Raw genomic sequence first — 24,135 nt, forward strand, 5'->3', positions numbered from 1 at the left:
CATGAAATCTGGTATGCCTTGACAGACAGCTCTATATGCAATTATCTTTGCTATGAAAAGAATTTGATTGTGTAGAGGCGACTAATGTGGCAGCCTAATGGTGGTAGAAATATGGTTAAACGTTTTTAAAGATTACTCTTAACAGTGGTCTCCTGCATTCTGTATGAGCTGAAGATGAGTTATTAGCATTTGCCAAAAAAGTGTCACTGTGGGTATTATTGTTATACAAAGTTTGGTGGTGAATCGTGCAGTGGGGACCAAGAATTGTGGGTGCGAAAGAAGGTTGCGTTTGTAATGTTAATTTCCATAGGAACCTTAAGAGACCTCTACAGCCTGAACTGCTGAACGGATTTACACAAAATGTCGCAGGGAGGTGGATGTCGGTTAAAGGAAGTGCCTTTTTCTTATTTGGTGTAAATCTGTTAAGTAGTTTTTGAGAAATTTAAGTTTAAAATTATGGTGATATCTCTGGCTGTGGATATTTCGCTACGGTTTTGTGTTGAATCGCGAATGCACGCGCCAACTGGAATGCTCTGATTGGCTTGACGCAACCTGAATAGAAAGTTGTGCCTGCCATTTTATCTTCGGGAACGGTTCCTGGGGCTGAAAATCTGTGTGAAAGCCCACATAAAGGGTCAGTGTGGAGATACTCTGACCCCATGGTTGAGAAATGGAGGTGTTAGTGACGCAAGTTATGTGTCCATAATAGATTTTTTTCATTGCGCGCGATATTCGCAATGATGACGAGAGCTCCAGCACGGCCCAGTGTACCATTGTGGGGACATCGAGACTATCAGCGTCGTCACAAATATTGGTGAAAATATTTTTAAAAAATCAATGAGTTATTAATATGCATTGTCATAGAGATATTGATAAATGTTTTTATAGAGTTATTTATATAGTGAGTTATCTACTGTGATGGTTAGAATTAATTATATAGTTATAATTTTTAAATGTGTTGATGGCTATTGAATCCCTACTTTTGCTTTCTGCTTTCATGACGGAACCGTGGGGATCGCGATGACCAACGTCCTCGCAATTTCTGTCCTCAATGTGAAAACAGAGAATAGGTTGTGGAGATGGTTGTTCTAGAAATACACTTGAAAAACATGACTTTGAAGTGTACAGTGATAAACCTCTAGTGTGTAAAATACTGTAATGTGTGTGCATATATGCGTTTTCACTTTATGGAAAAGGCGCAACGTCCTCAATAACAGCTAAAAAAGAAATTAAGTCTGATAGTTGGTTTGTAACGAAACTTAATACAAAAATATGAGTTTAAACAGGCTTTGAAAGAAGTATGTCTGTAGTAATATATGTAGGGAGATGTTCAGAATGGATTTTTTTACATATGATTTTTGAATGTGTTGGTGGTCATTGAATCTCTGCTTTTGTTTTCCGTTTTCACGACGTATTCATGGGGATCATGACGTTGTCACGAAGATCCCCAAAAAATTTTTAAAAAATCTTTTTAAACAAAATTAACAATATTTCAGGGGCTAGGGTGGCTCCGACATGAGCCGTTGTGTTGACTGTGTGTATATGGCTGCTATACATAAGACCGGGTGCAGAGTTTAACGTTACTTAAAAACACCCTGTTGCCTTCATCTCTAAAGTGCACACCATCATTTCTATAAATTCTATGCACGTCAAAACACAGATTTTTGTTATAGATACAGCCCTTGCGATGGTCTCTGAGGAATGCAGAAACAGGTTTATCAGCATGTTTCCTGGCTTTGTCAGTCTGTGGACAGAACTGATTTGACCACTTCCATTTCTGTCTTTGGCATATATTAGAGTACTCCAAGACAGTGTGAGGGAAAAGTGACATCAGTTCTGCAAAGGTATTCTTCATTAATATTTCTAGCCCTACCCCACTTAATGTGCCTAGGTCATTTCCACCACAGTGCACAATCATGAGGTGAGGAGCTCGGCAATCCACAATGGTTTTAACCAAATTCCTTGTTAAAATAAAGTTAAACCAATATGTTATTAAACAGCTAGACTCAAACTTTATGTAAAATATGTCTATATATGCGTTTTACACTTTGTCATTTGTATATGTGACTACCGACGTCATCACGACCTCCGGTGTCACCATGAACAAGAAAAATTTGTTTTTGATGTAGTTATTTCGACAAATGAATACAAAGGGGATAAATTAACATCTTACTAAACAGCTAGACTGAAACTTTTGATAAAGTATGTCTATAAATGTGTTTTACACTTTCTCAAAAACATGCGGTATTTGCTGTCTGTTGCACTCCTAGAATCATACAGGCACTGCTTATGCAATCATACAATCACCAAGGCGCTACTCATGCACTTCCGTAATTACCCAAACATTACACACTCGATCAATATTAACTTTATTTTGGTTCAATGAACCATAAAAGTGCACAGCGCCTAGACATTTATCAATACATTAATTAATCCAAACATATTACATGATAGTGTACATCTATTTCCAACATTGTACATCAACCTATAAAATGCAGCTCTATAACTACAGTTCGACCCAGGGAGAAAACAACCTCAAAGTGAGAACCCTTGCGAGTGGGCTCCTAAGGGTCCGTCATGTGACCCGGGTTATCTGTATTATTTCCAAATGAGGGCGTCTCAGGTACACACTCACTCACAGACCCATACAGCCACTCACACACCCAGTCACGAGCTATACATTCACTGTTAAAGTTTACAGGTTACAGTTAGGAAATAAAACTAAAAATGGCTACAAAAATCACTGAAAAAAGCAAAGGGTACAGGGCCGTTATAGTTAGGAAATATTATTTAAAAAACCTTAGTAATTCACTGAAAAAAAACAGAGGTTACAGAGACCTTATAGTTAGGCTGAAATTTCACTCGTACAAAACCAGAGAAATTCAGCAGTTATAGTTAGCTGAGCTAACTATAACTCGCTCCCCCGCAATGCACTGATTATGACCTCACATATTCATCACTCATGACAAGGTCAGTGAAATCACTGATGACATCTCAAATGATATCACGGATGACATCATCCAGTGACATTAAGTGTTTTTAGAAAGATTGAGTGTTAAATATATATACCAATGTGTATTGGTGAATCAGTGTGTGTATGAGTGGCTGTACGGATGATTCAGTGGTTGTGGGACTGACTGTATAAGTGAGTGATTAGGTGTCTCAGTAAATGCATGGATGAGTGACATACAAGCTACATTTTATCTCCAACATTTTGGCAGGTAAGCACAGTGCGTTCAGTAATGGCATTATCAACACCCCTAGCTGTATTTTAGCGTCTTGTAGAGTAATAAACCCTCTCTCAGCCCATAATCTACCAAAATTGTGGGAGATACCAAATGCATATTGAATATCTGTATAACTGTTCGCCCTTTTCCTCACGGCCAGTTAACAGGCTCTGGCTAGTGCTATCAGGTCCCCTGTGTGTGTAGAGTTCTAGGTTATTTTGTATGTCTTGACTACGGTATTGATCATGGTGATAGCATATGCTGCCATAGTAGTGCCATTTGGCAATTTAAAACAGGACCCATCTACCCAGAGGTTTCCATCCCTATCTGCCAAAGGCACATCTGACAGGAGATCCGCCATTTTGCTTGCTCTTCTGTCTCTAACACGTGGTCATTCACCTTATCTGTTCCATCACACGTAACATTGTACACTAAAGGCAATAAGGTAGCAGGGTTAACAGTCTTATATTGGTGGAAAGTTACATGTGTGCTAAAAAGACACAATTCTTAATGAGTCAGTCACGCATGATGTTGCGTCTTTGTCCTATTCAACAATAAATCCACAGAATGAGGTACATAGAGTTGTACAGTATGTCCCATAACCAAAGTTTCTGCTTGTTGAAGGGAGACTGCAGCTTCTGCATCCGCCCTAAGACGTGGGGGAAGTTCTGAACAATATGTCTAGTGTTGCAGAAAAATAGTAACATTGGTGCTTATGGTCACCCTACTGTTGGGTGAGGACGGACAACGTACAGCCCTTTTTTTCATGTATAAACAAGAAAAAGTCTTTCATGTAGTCCGGCAAACCCAAAGTTGGTGCACTACACAATATGTCCTTCAGAGTCTCGAAATTAGCATGCTCCTCATTACAAGGGAGGGGCTCCTGGTTGTCTATTCTCATCAATCTTAACAAAGGTTTTGCAATTATTAAGAAATTAGGTATCCAATATCGACCGCCCATGCCCAAAAAAGCACGCACCTGCTGCATGTTTGTCTGTTATTGGACCAGTTGAATAGCGCAAGGGTTGGGAGATGGGACTGGCGCACATTAGTAAACCCCACAGACATATTTACTTTCTTGGAGACTTGAACCTGTGGCATGATCTGTTAAGTTAGTGAATGGTTGTAGTAGAAATGTAACAGGGGTGTTCTCTACTATCCCCATCACATATGGGCCGCTTAAATCTAGGGACAACACACTTGTATTCACCAACCCTCGCAGGCCTCCCTAGTCATCATATTCCCCATAGTAATTATAGCGTGCTATTTTGCGCATCGTCACCGCGGTCATTTGGGCTTGTGGTTGGCGCATTAATTATTATTCTATCTTGAGTAATTTTCCCCTGGTTGCATATGAAAGGAAAACGATGGTTGGGATCTACCTCTGCCTCTACTGCTACTCCTCCTTCTCTGTGTTTGGGGGGTGTGGACATTTTCACACCCAATGATCAGGGCTGCCACAGTAATGGCGTGTACCTGGAGGAAATGTTTCCTAGTCGGGAGAGGCTGAACTGGTCCTCATCTAAGCCCCCTCCGTCTTCCACTATATTCCGCTATTGTTGTGTCTGTTGTATTAGTACTTTGTTTTTATACTCCCTATGTTTTTTCTCCTTCATCTTATCCCCCTTCTCTAATTTCTATTAAACATCTATTCTATATCATCCAATGTTATAGGATTGACTCACAATGTTCGTTCTGTCTGGTAATACCAATCCTCTGGGTTTTCATATATGTGTGTATATATATATTACCTACTGGCGGTCGCCAGTAGGTAGTTATAGTTAGGACCCCTTTTCCATAGGAAAACCTCAACATTCTATTTTGAATAACTTTGGCGCCGGTCGATGAATCCTCGCGAATTTCTCAAAATAGGTGGGGCGCTACGCTCCGCTCCTACCCTGAAAGTCTCGGGGGGATTCGTCAAGCGGGGGCTGAGATAAAAGGGGGGTCCCAAAACGCGTTTTTCCCATGCATTTTTCCATAGGACCTTTAGAACGAGCTACAGCCCGAACGGCTGAACAGAATTACTAGAAATTTGGCAGAGAGGTAGTCCCTAGGTCAAGGAAGTGCCTTTTGTAGGTTTGGTGTAAATCTGTTCAGTAGATTCTGAGAAAATAGCCTTTAAATCAATATATATATCTGAGCCCGCTTACGGTACGCTTACCGTACGCTTACCGTAAGCGTACGGTGGCGTGCGCGAGCGCGATTCTGATTGGCTCTTAGATCTTAGTAAACATTCGAATCGGCCGAAACCAGGAAGCGGCGGCCGCCATTTTGTCTCTCGCACTGAGTGTTGTTTATCAAACAAGATGGCCAAAAACATGTTACGGGGCTGTTTTGACAACTCCCTCCCACATAGTCATGTTGAGGGAGTCCCCAAACATCCCCCAAGAGCAAAAACGGTTTTATTTTTTTTTCGGCAATTTCGCCGAGTACGCTTACCGTACGCTTACCGTAAGCGTACGGTAAAAAAAAAAAAAAAACACTATCCACACTTACCCCACCCCCTGTGCTTTTGATGGCCGTAGGCCACCAAATGTACAGGGCTTATTAATAGGTAAAAAAAACTAAATTTTGGCAACATGAAATTATAAAATCGAAATAAAAAAAACACTATCCACATTGACCCCACCCCCTGTGCTTTTGGTGGCCGAAGGCCACCAAATGTACAGGGCTTATTAAAGTTGATAAAAACCGTGCACGGAACGAACTGCGTTAAGTGGGCGCGCACGCCTCGAATGGCGTAAAGTAACTTAGCATTTAAAAAACCGTACAAATTCACTGAAAAAACCATAGGTTTCACACACGTTATAGTTAGGAATTAGCATTTAAAAAACCTTGCAAATTCACTGAAAAAACCATAGGTTTCACACATGTTATAGTTAGCGGAAATTTTACTGATAAAAAACCAGTGAAATTGCCCCGTTATAGTTAGTGCTGGCAACTATAACTCACGCGACCGCAATCTTCTGCTGATGACATATGTGTCTTTATGAAAAAAAAATATTTGTAATATATGTATAGCTAAAAATGTATGGAAGAAGACATGGGCAAATAAGTGTCTAAATACAGTATTAGCATCAGCAGAGGATTGCGGTCGCGTGAGTTATAGTTGCCAGCACTAACTATAACGGGGCAATTTCACTGGTTTTTTATCAGTAAAATTTCCGCTAACTATAACATGTGTGAAACCTATGGTTTTTTCAGTGAATATATATATATATATATATATATATATTTTCACACACAATCCTTTTCAGGGGAAAGATTAAGTCGCACTCACAGACGGTGATTTTCCAAGCTTTTATTTTCAAAATTCCTCCAGGTTGAATGCCAACCGACGCGTTTCGTTCTCACAGAGAACGGTTGGTATTTCAACCTGGAGGAATTTTGAAAATAAAAGCTTGGAAAATCACCGTCTGTGAGTGCGACTTCATCTTTCCCCTGAAAAGGATTGTGTGTGAATAATTTATGGCATGGCTCTGCCGAGAAGTATGCACTGGTGTCGGATGCGCCAGGGGTCCAGCGATATCTGAGCCAAAAAGGAGGATATATATATATGCACTTAGATCGGTGGCCTTTTTGTATAAGTAACTTTGCATTCATGCAGTAAATATCAAGTTGGCCCGCTCTTTCATTATGCGCTGCCTATTGAAACATACAGAGGGCTTCCCAAATTTATTAAACAGTTAGCATTCAGTCTTTAACTATATCATGTTTATATATTTTTATAGGATGTGTGTTAAACATTTGATTTACAACATTGTCATCAAGTGTATTACGATGCTTCATATTACTGTTACACATGGAATATGGTCTTTCTTCTTTTTTGCAGGAGAACAAAAAGTGTATATTATAGTATATCTTCACTGTCTATCCATCATGTGATATGGGTGCTATCACTTTGAAAATCGCTTCTCGCAAAGTCAGCCTCATGTGATCAAGGCCGTTTTTCGTCCGAAACGCGTCATGGCAGACAGAAGGGAGTTAAAAATACAATAAAATAACTTTATTCACCGACGAAGAGGAGTTTGTGCGTACATTCTCGCTATACGCTGGAAGTTTGTGAATGCTTGAAACCAATATATATATATATTCACTTAAAAAACCATAGGTTTCAGGCATGTTAAAGTTAGGAATTAGCATTTAAAAAACCTTAGAAATTCACAGAAAAAAACATAGGTTTCAGGGATGTTAGCTGGACATTTCACTTGTACAAAACCATTGACATTCCACCGTTATAGTTAGTTCAGCTAACTATAACTTGCGCGCCCGATTTGCCCAATGCACTGCTGATGACATCACATATTACATCACTCATGACATGGTCAGTGACATCACTGATGGCATCACTGATGACATCATCCAGTGAATGTGTGTCTTTCTGAAAATTTTATATTTTTTATATATGTATATCTCAAGGTCGATGGAAGAATAAATGGGTAAATAAGTGTCTAAATGGATGTTTTTTTTGGTAAAATTGTTTGTATAACTGACTGATTAAGTGTATCTTAGTGAATACATGGGTTAGCGAGTAATGTTTAAATATGTAAATATCTGTATCAGTCTCTCACTTTGTGTATAAGTGACTGCATGGGTTGGTGAGTAGCTACATGAGTGTCTATATGGGTTAATAGTTGGTTTTTTGAGTATCAGTATGAATGTCTGAGTGTCTGTATGGTTCGGTGGGGGGTGTTACTTAGCGCATAGATGCATGAATGAGTGACTCACTGTTTGTATGTATTGAAGACAGCATGTGTGCAGAACTGTATGGGTGGATGAGTGTGTGTATGGGTGTGTTAGTGAGTGAATGACTGTCTCAATAGTGTCTTTATGAGTAACTACATATGTTTTAAACTAGTATGTGTGAGTATTGGTGTATATAAGTGAGTATATGTGAGAGGGAGAGATTGGAAGAGTTCCTGGATAAATAATTATGTGTTTCTATAAGTGATTGTTTAAGAGTCTTTTTTGGGGGTTTTTTTTACGAAGGGGGGCTTTGTAGCCCCCCTTCTTTTTCTTATTTTTTGGCCCTGGGGACCCCATCCACCAGGGCCTGCCCCCTTAATTTATTTATTTGTTTAAATGGAAAAATTCGGAAGGGGGCCGCGTGGTCCCCCTCCCGAGGCATTAATTGGCCCCGGGGACCCCATCCCTCGGGGCATGGCCTTTTTTATTTATTAAATTTTTGGGGAGCGGAGCTGCGTTGCCCCCCTCCTCTGGCCACTTATGGCCCTGGGGACCCCATGCCCCGGGGCCGGCCTTTCTATTTAAGAAAAAAAAAAAATTGAATTTTTGGGGAGAGGGGCCACGTGGCCCCCCTCCCGGGCCACTAATAGCACCGGGGACCCCATCCCTCGGGAGCCGGCATTGCGTTTCCACATTGGGTGCTGCTAACATGCAGCTCACCGTATAGAAAAGCAATTTGGTTTGAATTTTGAAAGAGAGAGCAGGTTTCCCTGCTCTCTCTTTCAAAATCCAAACCAAGTTTGCTATGGCAGGGCGGGAGCCGCGAGGCTCCCGCCCGGCCATAGCAAACTACAGTGTCCCGGGGGTGGGCACTCCGGGACACTGCAGGAGCTGGCCCTGGGGGGGTGGCGGTCCCCAGGGCCATGACTAGGCTCCAGGAGGGGGGCCACGCGGCGCCCCTCCCACAATCTACAAAGCCCCATTGGGGTGGTGGTCCCCGGGGCTGGGGGGTCCGTCACGGACTCCGACATTTAAATATTTAGAGGAGCGTGTGGGGGGCCGTGAGCCCCCCGCCAATCTTTTCTTGAAGCTCCGGGGGTGGCAGTCCCCGGGGCTTGGGGGGCCTTTGAGCCCCCCCACCCATTACTTTCCGAAGCCCCGGGGGTGGCGGTCCCCGGGCTTGGGGAGGCCTGAGAGCCACCCACACATAATTGAAAAAAGCACCAGGGGTGGTTTCCCCCCCCCCCCCCCCCCGGGGGCTAATTGCCAAGGAAGCGGGTTTTTTTTATCGTCAGGATCCGGCAGGATACGCGCACCCAGCTAAATGCTAATTCCTAACTATATCAGGCCTGAAACCTATGTTTTTTTCAGTGAATTTCAAAGGTTTTGTAAATGACAATTTTGAATGTATTAATTGTTCTACTGATTTTTTTGATACTGATTTACTACATTTTTTAAACTATTTATTTTTAGATATTTTTTTTTAATTACATTATTATACATTACAATACAAAATATACTTTCTCAGAATGAATTACTTTAGTTGAAATACTTTGCAAATATGCAATAGACTTTTAAGTACAGTAGTTACAGTTGTTGCAATGGGCAACACAATTTCAAACACAATGCAACATTGAGCTCAATGTGAATTTCTAGTCAAATGCAATTAGTTACTTTATGGATTACTTTTCTAACCACAGGACTGGATCCTAGATTCAGTCCTTGGACATCTCCTGTAAACAGTTGAGTAAAAGCGTTTTGGTTACAGTAGTGATTTTTAAGGAATATTATTGTATTTTAAAAGTTGACACTTGGAAGTATTTTCACATAGAATCACCAATGTTATCCTATGGCAGAAAATTCACTTAGCAGGTAAGTAGTTTCATCGTTACTTTTTCTTACTCAGTGGTGGTTCCTGGATCCAGCACTGGTGAATCTCCTGTAAACAGTTGAAAGAATGTGTTTAAGTCATACAGACGATTTTTTAGGAATATTTTTAGTTTGTGAAAATAGACACTTCGAAACTTTTCTGCTGAAAACCACACAATGGATTTCTATGGAAGGAAATACAAGTTACTGGTAAGTACGCTTAGAATTACTTTTCAGGGTCAGTGCTGGGCTAAAAAATGCAGCCCTGGGTTCTCTCCTGATAACAGGTGAGTAAATCGGAATTCGTAGTTCGGCTGATTTTAGAGGATTATTTGTACGTTTCCAAAATGGACACTGTGAGAAGTTTGCCTGGCATATGTTGGTCACTAGTTTTTGTGGCCACTTTGCACCAGTCCAATTCGACTCTTATGGTAGATAGGTTTAAGACAACCTTTTAAAGAAAGCTATCCTAGTGGTAGCTGTGGAGAGCAGCCTTCAGGCTAAGTCTCAGAGGATTGTAAAGCAGCTTGTTTTACCTTATAATCTCTTGAATTACCAAATGAAAGGACACCACACAGGTATACATATCAAATATATATGTATTTATTTCTAGACACACTCTACTAATCTCTTAATGAGATTAGAAGTCAGGAACACATTCAAATATCAACGTTTCACAATAAGTTAAGCACATATATGGCTGGGGCCCTGGGGGCGTACCAGACCGTATACTAAAAAAAGAGGTTTAGGAAAGTCGACTTGCAAGGGGACAAGGCCTAGGGCCTGTAGAATCGCTGGGGCTTCACTAATCCACCCAAGACAGGTAAGTAAAAGACCCACGGGAGACGCGTGCAGTGTGAGAACACAGCCGCGGGTTCCCTATTGATTTCAATGGAGCAAGTAGCGGTTGGATTTTTAAAGTTTTAGGGTACTTCGAGGAAGTCTACAAGAAAGCCACTTACAAGGTAAGTAATTTGAGGGCCAACACACACTAGGGCACCGGAGTGCACAAGTTACCTCACCCAGGGTAGCCGGGTGCATAGGTGTCTTTTGGTGTCGGGTCGCGTCACTGTTTTCTATGGAAGCCAAAGAAGATTTGCTACTTGCGAAGACTGGAGAAGTGTCCGGTGGAATCCAAGGCTGGATTCAAGATGAAGATGACCTGAAAGCAGAAGGGACAGTGTTCACAGTCACTTGCCAGTGACCCGGGGCCAGGAAGATGGATGCCCACGGAAGTCGTGTGATTTTAGGTGATCAAGGGTGTTTTGACTCTTCGCCCACGAGGTCCAGGAGGCATCGATGATGACCAGCAGCTGGATTCGGAGTGTCCCACGACGTCTGCAGCTTACTGAGGGGTCGGCAACCGGATTGGAGCCAACAAGCCTTGGCAACAGCAAGTCTCGTGGAAATCCAAGAAAGTCACCGGTGCAGACCAGCAAGGTCTGAGGTACTCACCCAGCGAGGGTAAGTCAGGGCAGGCCTGGAGCAACCAGGGGAGCCATTTGGTTCGATACAGAAGTCTTCAGGGGGACCCACAAGCCAGCCGGCAAGGGATCGCGAAGACGCCTCCTGAGGATTCGCTTCACAGGAGCCCACAGTCACTCGGGACGAGGTAGGCCTATGATTTTCGAGGGAAATCCTGCTGGAGGCTTGGACCACACGTGGTCTAATGCACGAGTTCGTAGAACGTTGTGAAGGGGTTGCACTCGACAATAGTGCACGGTACCCAGGTATTACTGTTCCTCGTCACTCGTGGGGTCCACTCGCCTTAGCTCTGCTGGGGACTCACAATGGCCGCCGAGAAGTCAGGAAATCCACTTCCGGGGCTGCAGGGACTTCAGACTCTGGCGGGAGCGGGAAAGTTTGCGACCGTTGATTCAAGTTTTTGGTGCCTGTCAAGCAGGGGAGTCACTCCTTGACTCCAAGGGAGATTCTTCCATCTTCCAAAGGTAGTGGAACGTCGAAGGGCCAGGATTCTTCTCGTAGAGCGTCGTCCAAGGATACCTGATTTGCAATGGCAAGGTTTACCTATCTTATAGTAAAAGAAAGGGAGGGACTAGCTCTATGACCACTCCTCTAGGAGGGTCAGGGGGGTGGGTGGTTACACCCACTTCCCTTTGACCAGTTTCGCGCCAGAGCAGGGGCTGGTAGCCCCTGAACCGGTTTGAGCTGGCATATGCACAGAGGAGCCTACTGCTCCCCCAGTGCAGGACTTCAAAGCACTCTAAGAGTGCACCCACCCAGCTCCAATACACTAAATCCTGTCTGGAAGGTGGTGACACCTCCCTGTGACAGGATGCCTATTGTTGGGCCTCCTCCACTGCGAGTTTCAGTCAGCAGCAGGAAGGCAGTCCAGTGTCTGTGCTGGTGGCATCCATTTTGTGATGCCAGGGCTCTTTCAGATTTCTACCGTGTTTCCACAGTGGGTACATGTCGTCCCCTCTAGAAGCGTGGGATCATACTCCCACACCAGTTACTGGGGTGGGGGTATGATTCCAAGTTGTTTGACACCAAACACAACATGTTTTGATGCAGTCATTCCAAAGTTACCATTTACCGGGAGGTTATAATGCACTTATGAGTGTATGGTTTAACCGCATCCACAAACAGCCACAGGGAATAGACCCTGCCAGCTGCAGAGGGGCCCTGCTCAGGCAGAGGCACCCCCTCACATTGTAAACCAAGCACCCTGCCCTCAGGATTGATAGGGCCTGCTTTAGGCCTGACTGATAGTGTGTGTGTATGGTGAGATATAGGAACCTATACCTCTGTGAGGAGTGCTAACACTACCTCACCCAGGCTGCAGTAGCAGGCCTGAGGTGTCAGATTTAGTCTGCTTCCCAGGGGTGGCATAATACATGCTTCAGCCCCTAGTTGGCCTGTAAAGTACCTATGCCCTTGGTACCTAAGGTACCATATACTAGGGGCTCATAAGGCACCACAGTATCCAGTCACTATTGCATCTAATCTGCACTCCAAGTCGTTTAGAGAGAACAGAGAGACTGGGGCCCTGATTAGCAGGGACCCAGCCAGACTATAGCCAGAAACCAGTGTTAACATCAGAAAAAAAGTGGGGGCAACATAAGTGCGGTCCTACTCTCCTACAGACACTTAGAAACTTTTCTGCTGAAAACCACACAATGGATTCCTATGGAAGGAAATACAAGTTACTGGTAAGTACGCTTAGAATTACTTTTCAGGGTCAGTGCTGGGCTAAAAGATGCAGCACTGGGTTCTCTCCTGATAACAGGTGAGTAAATCAGAATTCGTAGTTCGGCTGATTTTAGAGGAATATTTGTACAATGGTGAAGGAAGGGGGCGGGGCCTGAGGTGACATGTGCAAACACACCCTGTGGCGCATTTTAAGTTGGGGAATTAATTCCTCTTTAATCCTGCGGTCCCCTGGGGGCCAACTAGCCCACCTGGTACCTCCAGTATGCGCCATGGAGCTGCGTTGCAGAGAGGTGTTCAGAGGCCACGCCCCTTTTTTACAACACTCTGCAATGCAGCTCCGTGGCGCTTACTGGAGGTACCTGGTGGGCTAGTTGGCCCCTAGGGGATCTCTGGATTGAAGAGGAATGAATTCCGCAACTTAAAACGCGCCACAGGGTGTGTTTGCACACATATCACCTCAGGCCCCGCCCCCTACCTTCACCACTGTGCAAACGCGCCTGTGGCGCGTTTTAAGTTGGGGGATTAAGTCCCATTGAATCCTGAGGTCCCCTGGCAGCCAACTAACCCACCAGGTACCTCCAGTAAGCACCGCGGAGCTGCGTTGCAGAGAGGTGTAAAAAAGGGGCGTGGCCTCATTCCACCTCTCTGCAACGCAGCCCCCTGGCGCATACTGGAGGTTCCTGGTGGGCTAGTTGGCCCCCAGGGACACCCACTATTCAAGGGGAATTAGTTCCCCCACTGCAAACGCGCCAGGGGGGCGCGTTTGCTGAGTGGTGCAAAGAGGGGGCGTGGCCTCCGGCCCTATCCCGTCTTTTAAAAAAAAAAAAAAAAATTTGAAGGGGGGCTGTGTAGCCCCCCTTCTTTTTCTAATTTATTGGCCCTGGGGACCCCATCCCCCAGGGCCTGCCCCCAATTTGTTTTAAAAAAAAAATCGGGAAGGGGGCCGCGTGGCCCCCCTCCCAAGGCCATAATTTGCCCCGGGGACCCCATCCCCCGTGGCATGGCCCTTTTTAAAAAAAAAAATATTTTGGAGGGGGGGCTGCCTTGCCCCCCTCCTGTGGCCACTTATGGCCCCGGTGACCCCATCCCCTGGGGCATTGCTTTTCCACATGGGGAGCAGCTAACATGCTGCTCCCCATGTGGAAAAGCAATCTGCTTTGCTTCATTGAAGCTAGAGCAGATTTCCCTGCTCTCACTTCAATGAAGCAAAGCAGTTTGCAATGACAGGGCGGGAGCCGCCCTGTCATTGCAAACTACAGTGTCCCGAGGGTGGGCACCCCAGGATACTGCAGGAGCCGGCCCTGGGGGGTGGCGGTCCCCAGGGCCTATACAAGGCCCCCCTCCCAGATTTTGAAGTTGCCCCGGGGGGCGGTGGTCCCCGGTGCTGGGGGGGGCCTGAGAGCTCCCCCACAACCCATTTTTTCAAGCCCCAGGGGGCCCCCCTTTACATAACTATTGCCCCCGGGATTTGGCCCCCCGGGGGCCAATTACCAAAGAAGCGCGGGAGCCCGTGCTTCTTTTTTTAAAATTTTCGGCCGAAATTCACTGGGTGCGCGAATCTCGCCGATTTAAAAATAAAATGCTTTTTTTGGCCCTGGGGGTCCTTGTGGGACCCCCTGAGCAGGCCTAGGGGGATCAGGGTGTTTCTACCCTGCCCCCTTTTTGCACAAGATGGCTGCCAACACTTCCTGATTTGGAGTGTTGACAGCCAATTAGAATACAGCTCGTGCACGGCAGGGTGCGCGCTGGGTGCGCATAGGGTTCGCGGATCCTCCGAGGCCATAGATATATATGTACTTTTAAATGTCATTTTCTCAGGAACTACTGAACGGATTTACACCATTTAAGCAAAAGGCACGGGCTGTAGCTGTAGCTAAAGGTCTTATGGGAAATTGCATGGGGAAAAGGCGTTTTGGGACCCCCCTTTTTTCTCGGTCCCCGCTTGACGAATCACCGTGAAACTTTCAGGATAGGAGCGGACCGGAGCTGGCCAAAAGTTTTGAAACTTTCGCGAAGATTCGTCAACCGGTGCCAAAGTTATTTCAAATAGAATGTTGCGGATTTCCTATGGAAAATAGGTCCTAACTATATCTACCTACTGGCGACTGCCAGTAGGTTATATATATATATACACACACACACATATATAGGGGTACTGAGTGGGGAAAATCGAGTGGTTTCAGTGCGTGACCATGGGACATGTCCATACATAGTTTAATTTGCCACCTCCAAGTCGGGTAATTCTCTAAGTTGCAGGGCTTTACCGCTCATAACGTACGAGGTGGAGTTACTGTCTGTTCTACATTTTCTTGGGAGGATGATTCTTCCTCATCCTTTTGTAGTTGCAACGCCTGGGCATAGCACTCGCATTCATTCTATTTGATCCAATATCTTGTCTACCAATTTGGTAAATGTCGATTTCTGATGGATACATCTGCCTGTGGATTCCTCACCTTTTGAAAACCCCCTGCGCCAGCATTCCGCAGAAATTATTTTCCTAGCTCTCCCATGGCGATGAGGGTGTCATAATAGCACAGCTCCGCTTGCGACTCGTATGACATCATCGGAGCCATAAGACCTCGTTGGCTTGCTGACGTCCGTTCCCTTTTTTCCGCGCCTTCGACGCATAACGTTTTTTTCTAGGGACTCTCCATTTTCATGGTGATCGCTTTGTTTCTTCGAAATATTTCAAATATGGCTACTTCTAAGAAGTCTGGATTCAAGCCCTGCAGGGAGTGTGGCGGTTATATGTCGATGACTGATCCCCATGATGATTGCCTTTTGGTGTTTGTCTTCCGACCATGACGTCGAAGGGTGTCAGTGCTTCAGGAAAATGAATTTTAAATCTTTAAAGGAACGTGAGGCAAAGCTCTTCATGGCTAAAGCGAAGAAGAAGAGGGGTCGAAAATGTTCGAAGTCGTCGACTTCGTAACTTCAAAATCAAAGATGCGCAAGAAGTCAAAGAAGAGGCATAGTTCTCAGCGTCGTTCTTCGAAGGGCAAGGCATCAAGGTCGCCTTCACCGGCTCAGCAACGTCAGAGAAAAGACTTTGTCTCTCCATCACCTTCTCTTTCTCCGCAGCGACTCCGATTCACTCGCCGGCTCCGATGTCGCCAGCTTCGAGGGGATCTTTGATGCCTAAAGATACTGCGATGCCCAGGAGATCTCCGACGCCCAGGGAGTCGTCTCCTGTTCATGTGGCTTCGCCTGTACGGGTGCCGGCTCCACAGCTTCCAGCTCAGCCTCAGGTGAATCCTGTTCAGGAAGGTGCGGATCCTTATCCTCCTTTTCCTGGCCCTGGAGCGGATCCTACGCATTTTTTAAATGCGATGTTTGGCATGTTTGCCAGGGCCTCCTATCCTACTGGTGCCCCTTCGGGCCCCGTGGGGCCATTGACCTTTAATTTGGGTCTGCCTCATCAATACGCCCAGATGACTTTCATGCCATTCATGCCGACGACTCCGGCTTGGCATTTTCTGGTGCCGAGGTCTTCCACTCCAAATCCTCGGACTCCATCTGTTGTTGAGTCAGCGCCCCCTCGAATTCGATCGGCACCAAGGCTTGATCCTGAAGGTCCTCCTTCGACGCCGATGCCGTCGTCACCGGTGCGGCGTCTGGCGCTGCCGTCGCCGATCCTGAAGCAGCACTCTAGGAGGGATGCTCAGAGACTGCTTGAAGAGGAAGACTAGAGGCAAGAACAGGAGGAGGGAGAGATTTTCGACTCTGTTGACGAATTTGAAGGTCTACAAGAGGCCAGTGGGTTGAATACTTCCTCTCCAAAGGTTGGGATTTCACAGGATGTTGCTCCTTATCATGTAGTCGTAAGGAAAGCAGCTGAGTTGCTTGACCTGCAATTACCTTCAGCTGAGAAAAAATCTAACATTTTGACTGAGGTTCTTAATACGTCTTCTTCAGTATCTGAGCCTCTTCTGCCCTTCAGTGAGGCTTTGACTGAACCTATTTTGGAAGTTTGGCAAAGACCCTTGACTGCTCCAGCCGTTTCCAGGTCTATTGCGAGGAGGTACAAGCCAGCTCCTGGGGATCCTGCTTTTCTGTCTACTCATCCATCACCTGAAAGCTTGGTGGTCCAAGCTTCTTGCTCCAAACAGTCATATGATTCCTTACTTACCATCCCGGGGGATAGGGATTCTAAAAAGATGGAGCAGGCAGCTAAAAAAGTATTTTCATCTGCAAGTATGGCATTAAAATTTACTAATGCTACCTGCTTACTTGAAAGATATATCCATGCTCTTATGGACTCTGTTAAACAGCTAGCCCCAAAGCTACCTGAGGATGATCGGATTAATTTCCTTGAGGCACTTTCTGACTCTCAGGCTTCTGTCCGTCAAGTTATACAGTCAGGTTTGGACACGGCTGACTCGGTGGCCCGAGTAATGGGATTTTCTGTGGCTACAAGGAGACAAGCTTGGCTAAGATCATCTGTATTTTCTCCTGATGTTCAGGCAACCCTTTTGGATTTGCCCTTTGATGGTATAAGACTGTTTGCCACTAAGGCTGACTCTGCTTTACAACACTTTAAAGATAGCAGAGCGATTGCAAGATCTCTAGGCCTTCAAACGCGGATGTATGACGTTACAACGCACACTTTTACAACGCATGCACTTACAACGCATTTTTTACAACGCATAATCCATTACAACGCATGACATTACAACGCATGACACTACAACGCATTTTTAAAAACTACCTTTACAACGCATTTCCATTACAACGCATAATACCTTTACAACGCATACCATTACAACGCATAATATTAAATTGCATTTAAGGTAAGTATTAGATAGTATAGGGGTAAAAGTTACTTTTCTAACTCCAGGGGGTGCAACAGTAGGGTAAGTGTTGGATAGTATAGGGGTAAAAATTACTATTCTAACTCCAGGGGGTGCAACAGTAGGGTAAGTGTTGGATAGTATAGGGGTAAAAATTACTATTCTAACTCCAGGGGGTGCAACAGTGGGGTAAGTGTTGGATAGTATAGGGGTAAAAATTACTATTCTAACTCCAGGGTGTGCATCAGTAGGGTAAGTGTTGGATAGTATAGGGGTAAAAATTACTATTCTAACTCCAGGGGGTGCAACAGTAGGGTAAGTGTTGGATAGTATAGGGGTAAAAATTACTATTCTAACTCCAGGGGGTGCAACAGTAGGGTAAGTGTTGGATAGTATAGGGGTAAAAATTACTATTCTAACTCCAGGGGGTGCAACAGTAGGGTAAGTGTTGGATAGAATAGGGGTAAAAATTACTATTCTAACTCCAGGGGGTGCAACAGTAGGGTAAGTGTTGGATAGTATAGGGGTAAAAATTACTATTCTAACTCCAGGGGGTGCAACAGTAGGGTAAGTGTTGGATAGTATAGGGGTAAAAATTACTATTCTAACTCCAGGGGGTGCAACAGTAGGGCAAGTGTTGGATAGTGTAGTGTAATAGTATGCGTTGTAATGGTATGCATTGTAATGGTAGTATGCGTTGTAATGGAATGCGTTGTAAAGGTAGTTTTTAAAAATGCGTTGTAGTGTCATGCGTTGTAATGTCATGCGTTGTAATGGATTATGCGTTGTAAAAAATGCGTTGTAAAGGTAGTGCGTTGTAAAAGTTGTTCCCCTTCAAACGCAGTCTAGAGGGTTTGACTACAAGCGGTATTGAGGTTTTGGAAGGGCAGCTTCCTTTCGTGGCCGCCAGCAACCTCAGCAGAGTCAACAGCAGCAGAACCCTTTGTACAAATCGTACAGGTGTAAGAATAGAGGCCGTTTTCGAAGAGCCGCTCGGCAGCATTCCTCCTCTTCTCCTTCCCCCACCGTTGGAGCCACAGGAAAGCAGCTCTAGATCCCCATCTTAGAGCATGTTGCTCCTGTAGGAGGTCGGGTGTCCCACTTTCTACAAGGTTGAAAATCGATTACTTCAGACCTTTGGGTTTTGAATCTTGTGGAGAATGTGTACACCCTCCCTTTTTTAGAGTTTCCTCCTCCTCCTTACCCTCATCGCCAGGGTTGGTGTTCTGAAGACCACTTGCTGCTTTTGCAGCAGGAGGTTCTTGCCTTGCTACAGAAAGGTGCGATACAGGTGGTTCCAGAGCAGGAAAGGGGTCAGGGGTGCTACTCCGAGTATTTCCTGATTCTCAAAAAGGACGGTCTATTGAGATCAATCGTGGACCTAAGGATTTCGAATCTTTACCTCAGACAGGAAAAGTTCAAAATGTTGACCTTGGCTCAGGTTCTTCTCACGCTGCAACAGGAAGACTGGATGTCGTCCATCGATCTGCAGGATGCGTATTTTCATTTTCCCATCCTGAAGTCGAATCGGAAGTATCTCTGTTTCACGGTAGGATCACAACACTACCAGTTTGCGGTGGTAGCGGCACATCTCAGAAGGTCAGGGGTTCCTGTTTTCCCCTATCTGGATGTCTGGCTGTTGAAGGCAGAGTCTCCAGAGTTGGTGTTGCGGCACTTGCAAGCAACAAACCAACTGTTGTTCAACTTGGGTTTCTCGATAAATGTACCCAAATCTTACCTGGTGCCTTCTCAGCGCAGCCTGTTCATAGGGGCAATACTGGACACTACTTTGTGTCGGACATTCCCGCCTCCGCAGAGGATTCTCAACATTCAGGAGATGATTCCTTTGTTTCACAATAGAGTGGTTGTTCCAGTCCTGAAGGTTCTACGTCTGCTCGGACTGTTCGCTTCCTGCATACTGTTGGTCAGTCATGCACGCTGGCACATGAGGGCACTCCAGTGGTGCTTCCGCAGGCAGTGGTATCAACACAACGGAGATCTCGGGGAGAAGAGCAGATTCTCCAGTGACGCTGCAGCGGAGTTGACTTGGTGGTGTGTGCAGGGCAACCTCAGGGAAAGCCCTTTCAGCCTCCTCCTCCGGTGGCCACAGTAATCACGGATGCCTCCACTTTAGGGCGGGGTGCTCATCTGGGGGATCTTGAGGTCAAAGGTCTTTGGTCTCCAGAGGAAAGGTTGCTTCACATCAACCTTCTGGAATTGTGGGCGATACGTTTGGCACTAAAAGCTTTCCTTCCTTCCCTTCACGGTCAGTCAGTTCAGGTCCTGATGGACAACAGTACCGTGATGTGGTACATCAACAAAAAGGGAGGTGTAGGGTCGTATCGTCTCTGTTGAGAGGCTCTGCAACTCTAGTCCTGAGCTCAAAGCCATCAGATTTGTGTTTGCAAATCATCTAGCCGGTGTGCTGAATGTTCGTGCGGACAGTCTCAGTCGGCATTACTCAGCCGATCACGAGTGGCGGCTTCATCCGGAGGTGGTCCATCACATCTTCAAACTGTGGGGGGTCTCCTCGGTTGGACCTGTTTGCCACTCACAAAAAACGTTCACTGCCCGTTGTTCTGCAGTCTCCAGTATCCGATGCAGGGAGCGATGGGGGACGCATTTCAATTGGATTGGAGATTGCAACTTCTTTACGCGTTTCCTCCCATACCCTTGATTCCTCGGGTTCTGAGGAAGATTCGCCAAGACCGGGCCCAAGTTATATTGATCTCTCCAGATTGGCAAAGAAGGGTGTGGTACACAGATCTTTTTCACCTCTCATCGCACCCTCCACTCCGTCTCCCTTTCAGGGCAGACCTCTCGCAATCGCAGGGGCTGGTTCTACACCCCCACCTCCAGAGCCTGCACCTTCGTGCCTGGAGATTGAACGGGGCAATCTGAGTTCGTTCTCTCTCCCTTCGGATGTGGTGGATGTCATTTTATCATTCAGGAGGCACTCCACCAAATCTGTGTATTCTTCCAGGTGGTCCAAATTTGTGAAATGGTGTGGAGAGAGGTCCATTGATACTTTGACGTCCCACTTGTCTGATGTGTTAAGTTTTTTACCTTTCTTTGGCCCAGCAGGGTTGTGCTGTGGCTACAGTTAAAGGTTATTTATCGGCTTTGTCGGCTTTTATTTGTTTGTCGGATCAGCCGTCTTTATTCAAATCTCCAGTTGTTATGAGGTTCATTAGGTGCCTTACAAATAAGTTTCCTCCCACTCCTTTCATTATGCCTCAGTGGGATTTAAATCTTGTTCTTACCTTTTTAATGAGTTCTCCATTTGAGCCTCTTCATAGTTGTCCTTTGAGGCTTCTCTCTTTTAAGACAGTTTTCTTGATTGCTATTACCTCGACCAGGAGGGTAAGTGAGCTTCAGGCTCTTAGTTCTACACCTCTATTCTTGACCATTCATGCAGATAAGTTGGTTCTTAGGATCAGGGCTGCTTTCCTTCCTAAGGTGGTTACTCCTTTCCATTTGGGACAGTCCATTACCGTACCTACCTTCTATCCTCCCCCTCAGCTTTCCAAGGAGGAGGAGAGACTTCATCGCTTGGACCCAAAGAAGGCTGTCAGTTTTTACCTAGACAGGACCATGGGATTAAGGCTGGATGATCAGCTCTTCGTGGGCGACATTGGTCGGATGAAAGGAAGAGCTGTACACAAGGGAACTCTTTCCAGGTGGATCATCTTGTTTATCAAGATCTGCTATGCTCTAGCCAAAAAGGACCTGCCTGAAGGGATCAGAGCTCAGGCATCTTCTTCTGCTTTGGCTAGAGGTGTTCCTGTTGTTGATATTTGTAAGGCAGCAACGTGGGCCTCCCTCCACACCTTTGCAAAGCATTACTGCTTAGATTCGGATGTTAGGAGGGGCGGCCATTTTGCTTGTTCTGTGCTGCAAGATTTTTTGGTCTAGTCAGGTGGAAACCTCCTCTGGGTGAGGTACGACTTTGGGATTCTATTCAAAAGGTGAGGAATCCATAGGCAGATGTATCCATCAGAAGAACAAGTTACTTACCTTCGGTAACGATTTTTGGGTCTCGCCTAGCTATTGCGTTTACGCAATCGCTTTGCGAGCCTCTAGTAAGAGGGGCATTTCAAAGTGCTCCCAAAAGTGGATTGCATGGCGAGCACGCGCACAATCACGTGCATCGTGCCGCCATGCAATCCGTTTGGGGAAGCGCTTCAGGCCACTGGCGCGTGCACGTGTAGCCACAGCCTCGGCATCGTACTTCAATGGGTCCACTCCCCCGCCTGGAATGCGCTCCCCCACCCCGCCACAGCATGCCGAGAGATTGTTTCCTGAGCGCGAAGGGGAGCGAAACACCAAATTGTCAATTTTCAACCGTTTCCGTTTTATATTGCGTTTTAACTAAAGGCGATCTTGCTATACCGCCATGGAACCCCCAACTTAACCTCTTTAGGTTTGGCAGCTTAATGGAGCACTTATTAAAAACTTTGATTTTAAAAATAAACGGATTTCAAATAAGCTGCAGAAACCTAGATGCTTGTCGTAGTGCCCGGAATGCTGAGCAGTTCGCGTTAATTTCTCAATTTCGTTTGTATTTTGTTACTTTAACAGAACATTAAGGTCCCAAATAGAGTGCTTTTTTTCTAAATATTCAGATGGTTAAACGTGGTCTCAAGCCTTACCGTTTTTGAAGCACTTCGTATCGGCAGTTTATCAAAGACTGAAGAAGCCAGACTGAGGTAAACGTGCATTCATTATTGCTTCTGCTTTTTTCATCGTTACTATACAAAATACTCCATGTCAGTGCACAAAGAAGCTTTCCTTCAAATGTTTCTATTTAGGAAAAAATCACCCCTCATTTCATTGTTAACCGCTCTTTAACCGGCAATTTAATTAAAATAAGAGAGATTCCATAGTGAAATACCAATTTGGAGGTTAATTGTGTAATCTGTGCAGATCGTTTGTAAAATTCAAACCGCATAAAAACTGCTTGTCTGCCATTGGAATTGACAAGGATTTTTTCTTTTTATTCTCCGCGGCAGCACCTGATGAGCTGGCACTCTGCACACTGACTGCTGCACAGGTTCTTTGGGCGCTACACTCAGAAGATTCATTCATCATTAGGCACATGATGCGTGATGGGCGCGATTCTTCCTGGCACAAGCCACCGATATTCTGCTGAACACCACAGTTTATACTCTTCACAACATCGTTTATAGATTCATAACTATGTTTCCTGAAACGACTGAATAATGCTTCTGTGTAGTAAATCTTCGAGCACTAATTGCAAAATAAACGCGCATAACCTTTTGGCTGTTAGCTTTGATGCTTTATTATGCACCAGTTGGTTTCATTTATTGCCCACGCCTCCTGAGTAAATAAACTCCCCACAGTCCCTTTACACAGGGTTGGTGAGCTGTCTCCTCTGTTCACAAGCCCTCCCCATAAAAGTGACAGGACCCTCGAGGGCTGTAAATCACCCCCTTTCTATGGGGCTCCCTGCCCCGTCCTCTCTAACTGCTAATGACTGGTTTCTTTTCGTGATGCTGTCAAAGGAGACACTGAGCAGAATCCGGGTCAGTGAAGGTGTTTACTTGTGTTCTTAGGGAAGACCTGGTGTTATTGATGGGTCTGTGTGTGTTCAGTCCCCATTACTGCTGTGACTTGCGGCTGTTAGTGCACTGAGAGAATTACTTGTTTACTTATGTTCGTGATTTTATATAGCGCGGACTTGACCCGTGGACATCAGTACAACTTACAATAGGACCATAACGAAACAGTCATAGCATGAATAACAGTTACAACAGGTTCAGGGAACATAGGTCACATTGTTGGTAACAATTACATAAGGATCACAACAAAGACATCAGTCGTGACTAACAAAGTCTCAAACAGATTACACGTAAGTGCAGGTGCTTGAATGGATTGGAAGAACTAGCCCAAGTGAGTATCGACGAGTGGAGCTTTGAGATCTCTTCTGAAGGTGGCACGGCATATGGCCAGGCGTAGGGACAGACGTAGGAAGTTCCCAATTCTCGTGTCACTTCCAGAGAATGATTGGCTCATGAATCGTCCCCGAATAACGGTGGGAGCCGAGGCCAGTTATGCGCCACCAAAAATTAAAACTTATTGAGTTAGGTATTTATTTATTTATTTTAACCAACAAAAGGATCAAACCCGTCAACCTCAGCACTAGAGATCGCTGCCTTATATACAACAAGCATTGGCATAGCCAATAGGTCTCGCTTTTGGGACCTTATAAGTTTTTAGTTATGCAGCACAATATGTTTGGTGCAACAACATCAACTGTTGCATGGCTTAACACTTATAAGGTACAAGGTTTAGCCATGCAACAGCGGATGTTGTTGCACCAAGGATATTGTGCTGCATAACTAAAAACTTATAAGGATATGCTT

General features: G+C 45.2%; 1 protein-coding gene across 7 annotated transcripts in view; it reads left to right on the plus strand.

Annotated features, from left to right (window-relative positions):
• The window catches only part of LOC146861709 (zinc finger protein 425-like), a 281,372-nt gene that overhangs the window by 239,853 nt on the left and 17,384 nt on the right, over positions 1-24,135 (plus strand). Inside the window, exon 7 of one of the 7 annotated variants that reach the window (XM_085646060.1) lies at positions 7,063-7,224. The exons of the other annotated variants lie outside the window; for them this stretch is intronic. Coding sequence (XP_085502186.1) covers positions 7,063-7,115 — 53 coding nt within the window. The 3' untranslated portion in view covers positions 7,116-7,224. Of the gene's footprint in view, positions 1-7,062; positions 7,225-24,135 lie in introns of those variants that run through there. 7 annotated transcript variants of the gene reach the window in all.

Source organism: Triturus cristatus, chromosome 3_1, assembly GCF_964204655.1.
Source record: "Triturus cristatus chromosome 3_1, aTriCri1.1, whole genome shotgun sequence".
Lineage (NCBI taxonomy): Eukaryota > Metazoa > Chordata > Amphibia > Caudata > Salamandridae > Triturus > Triturus cristatus.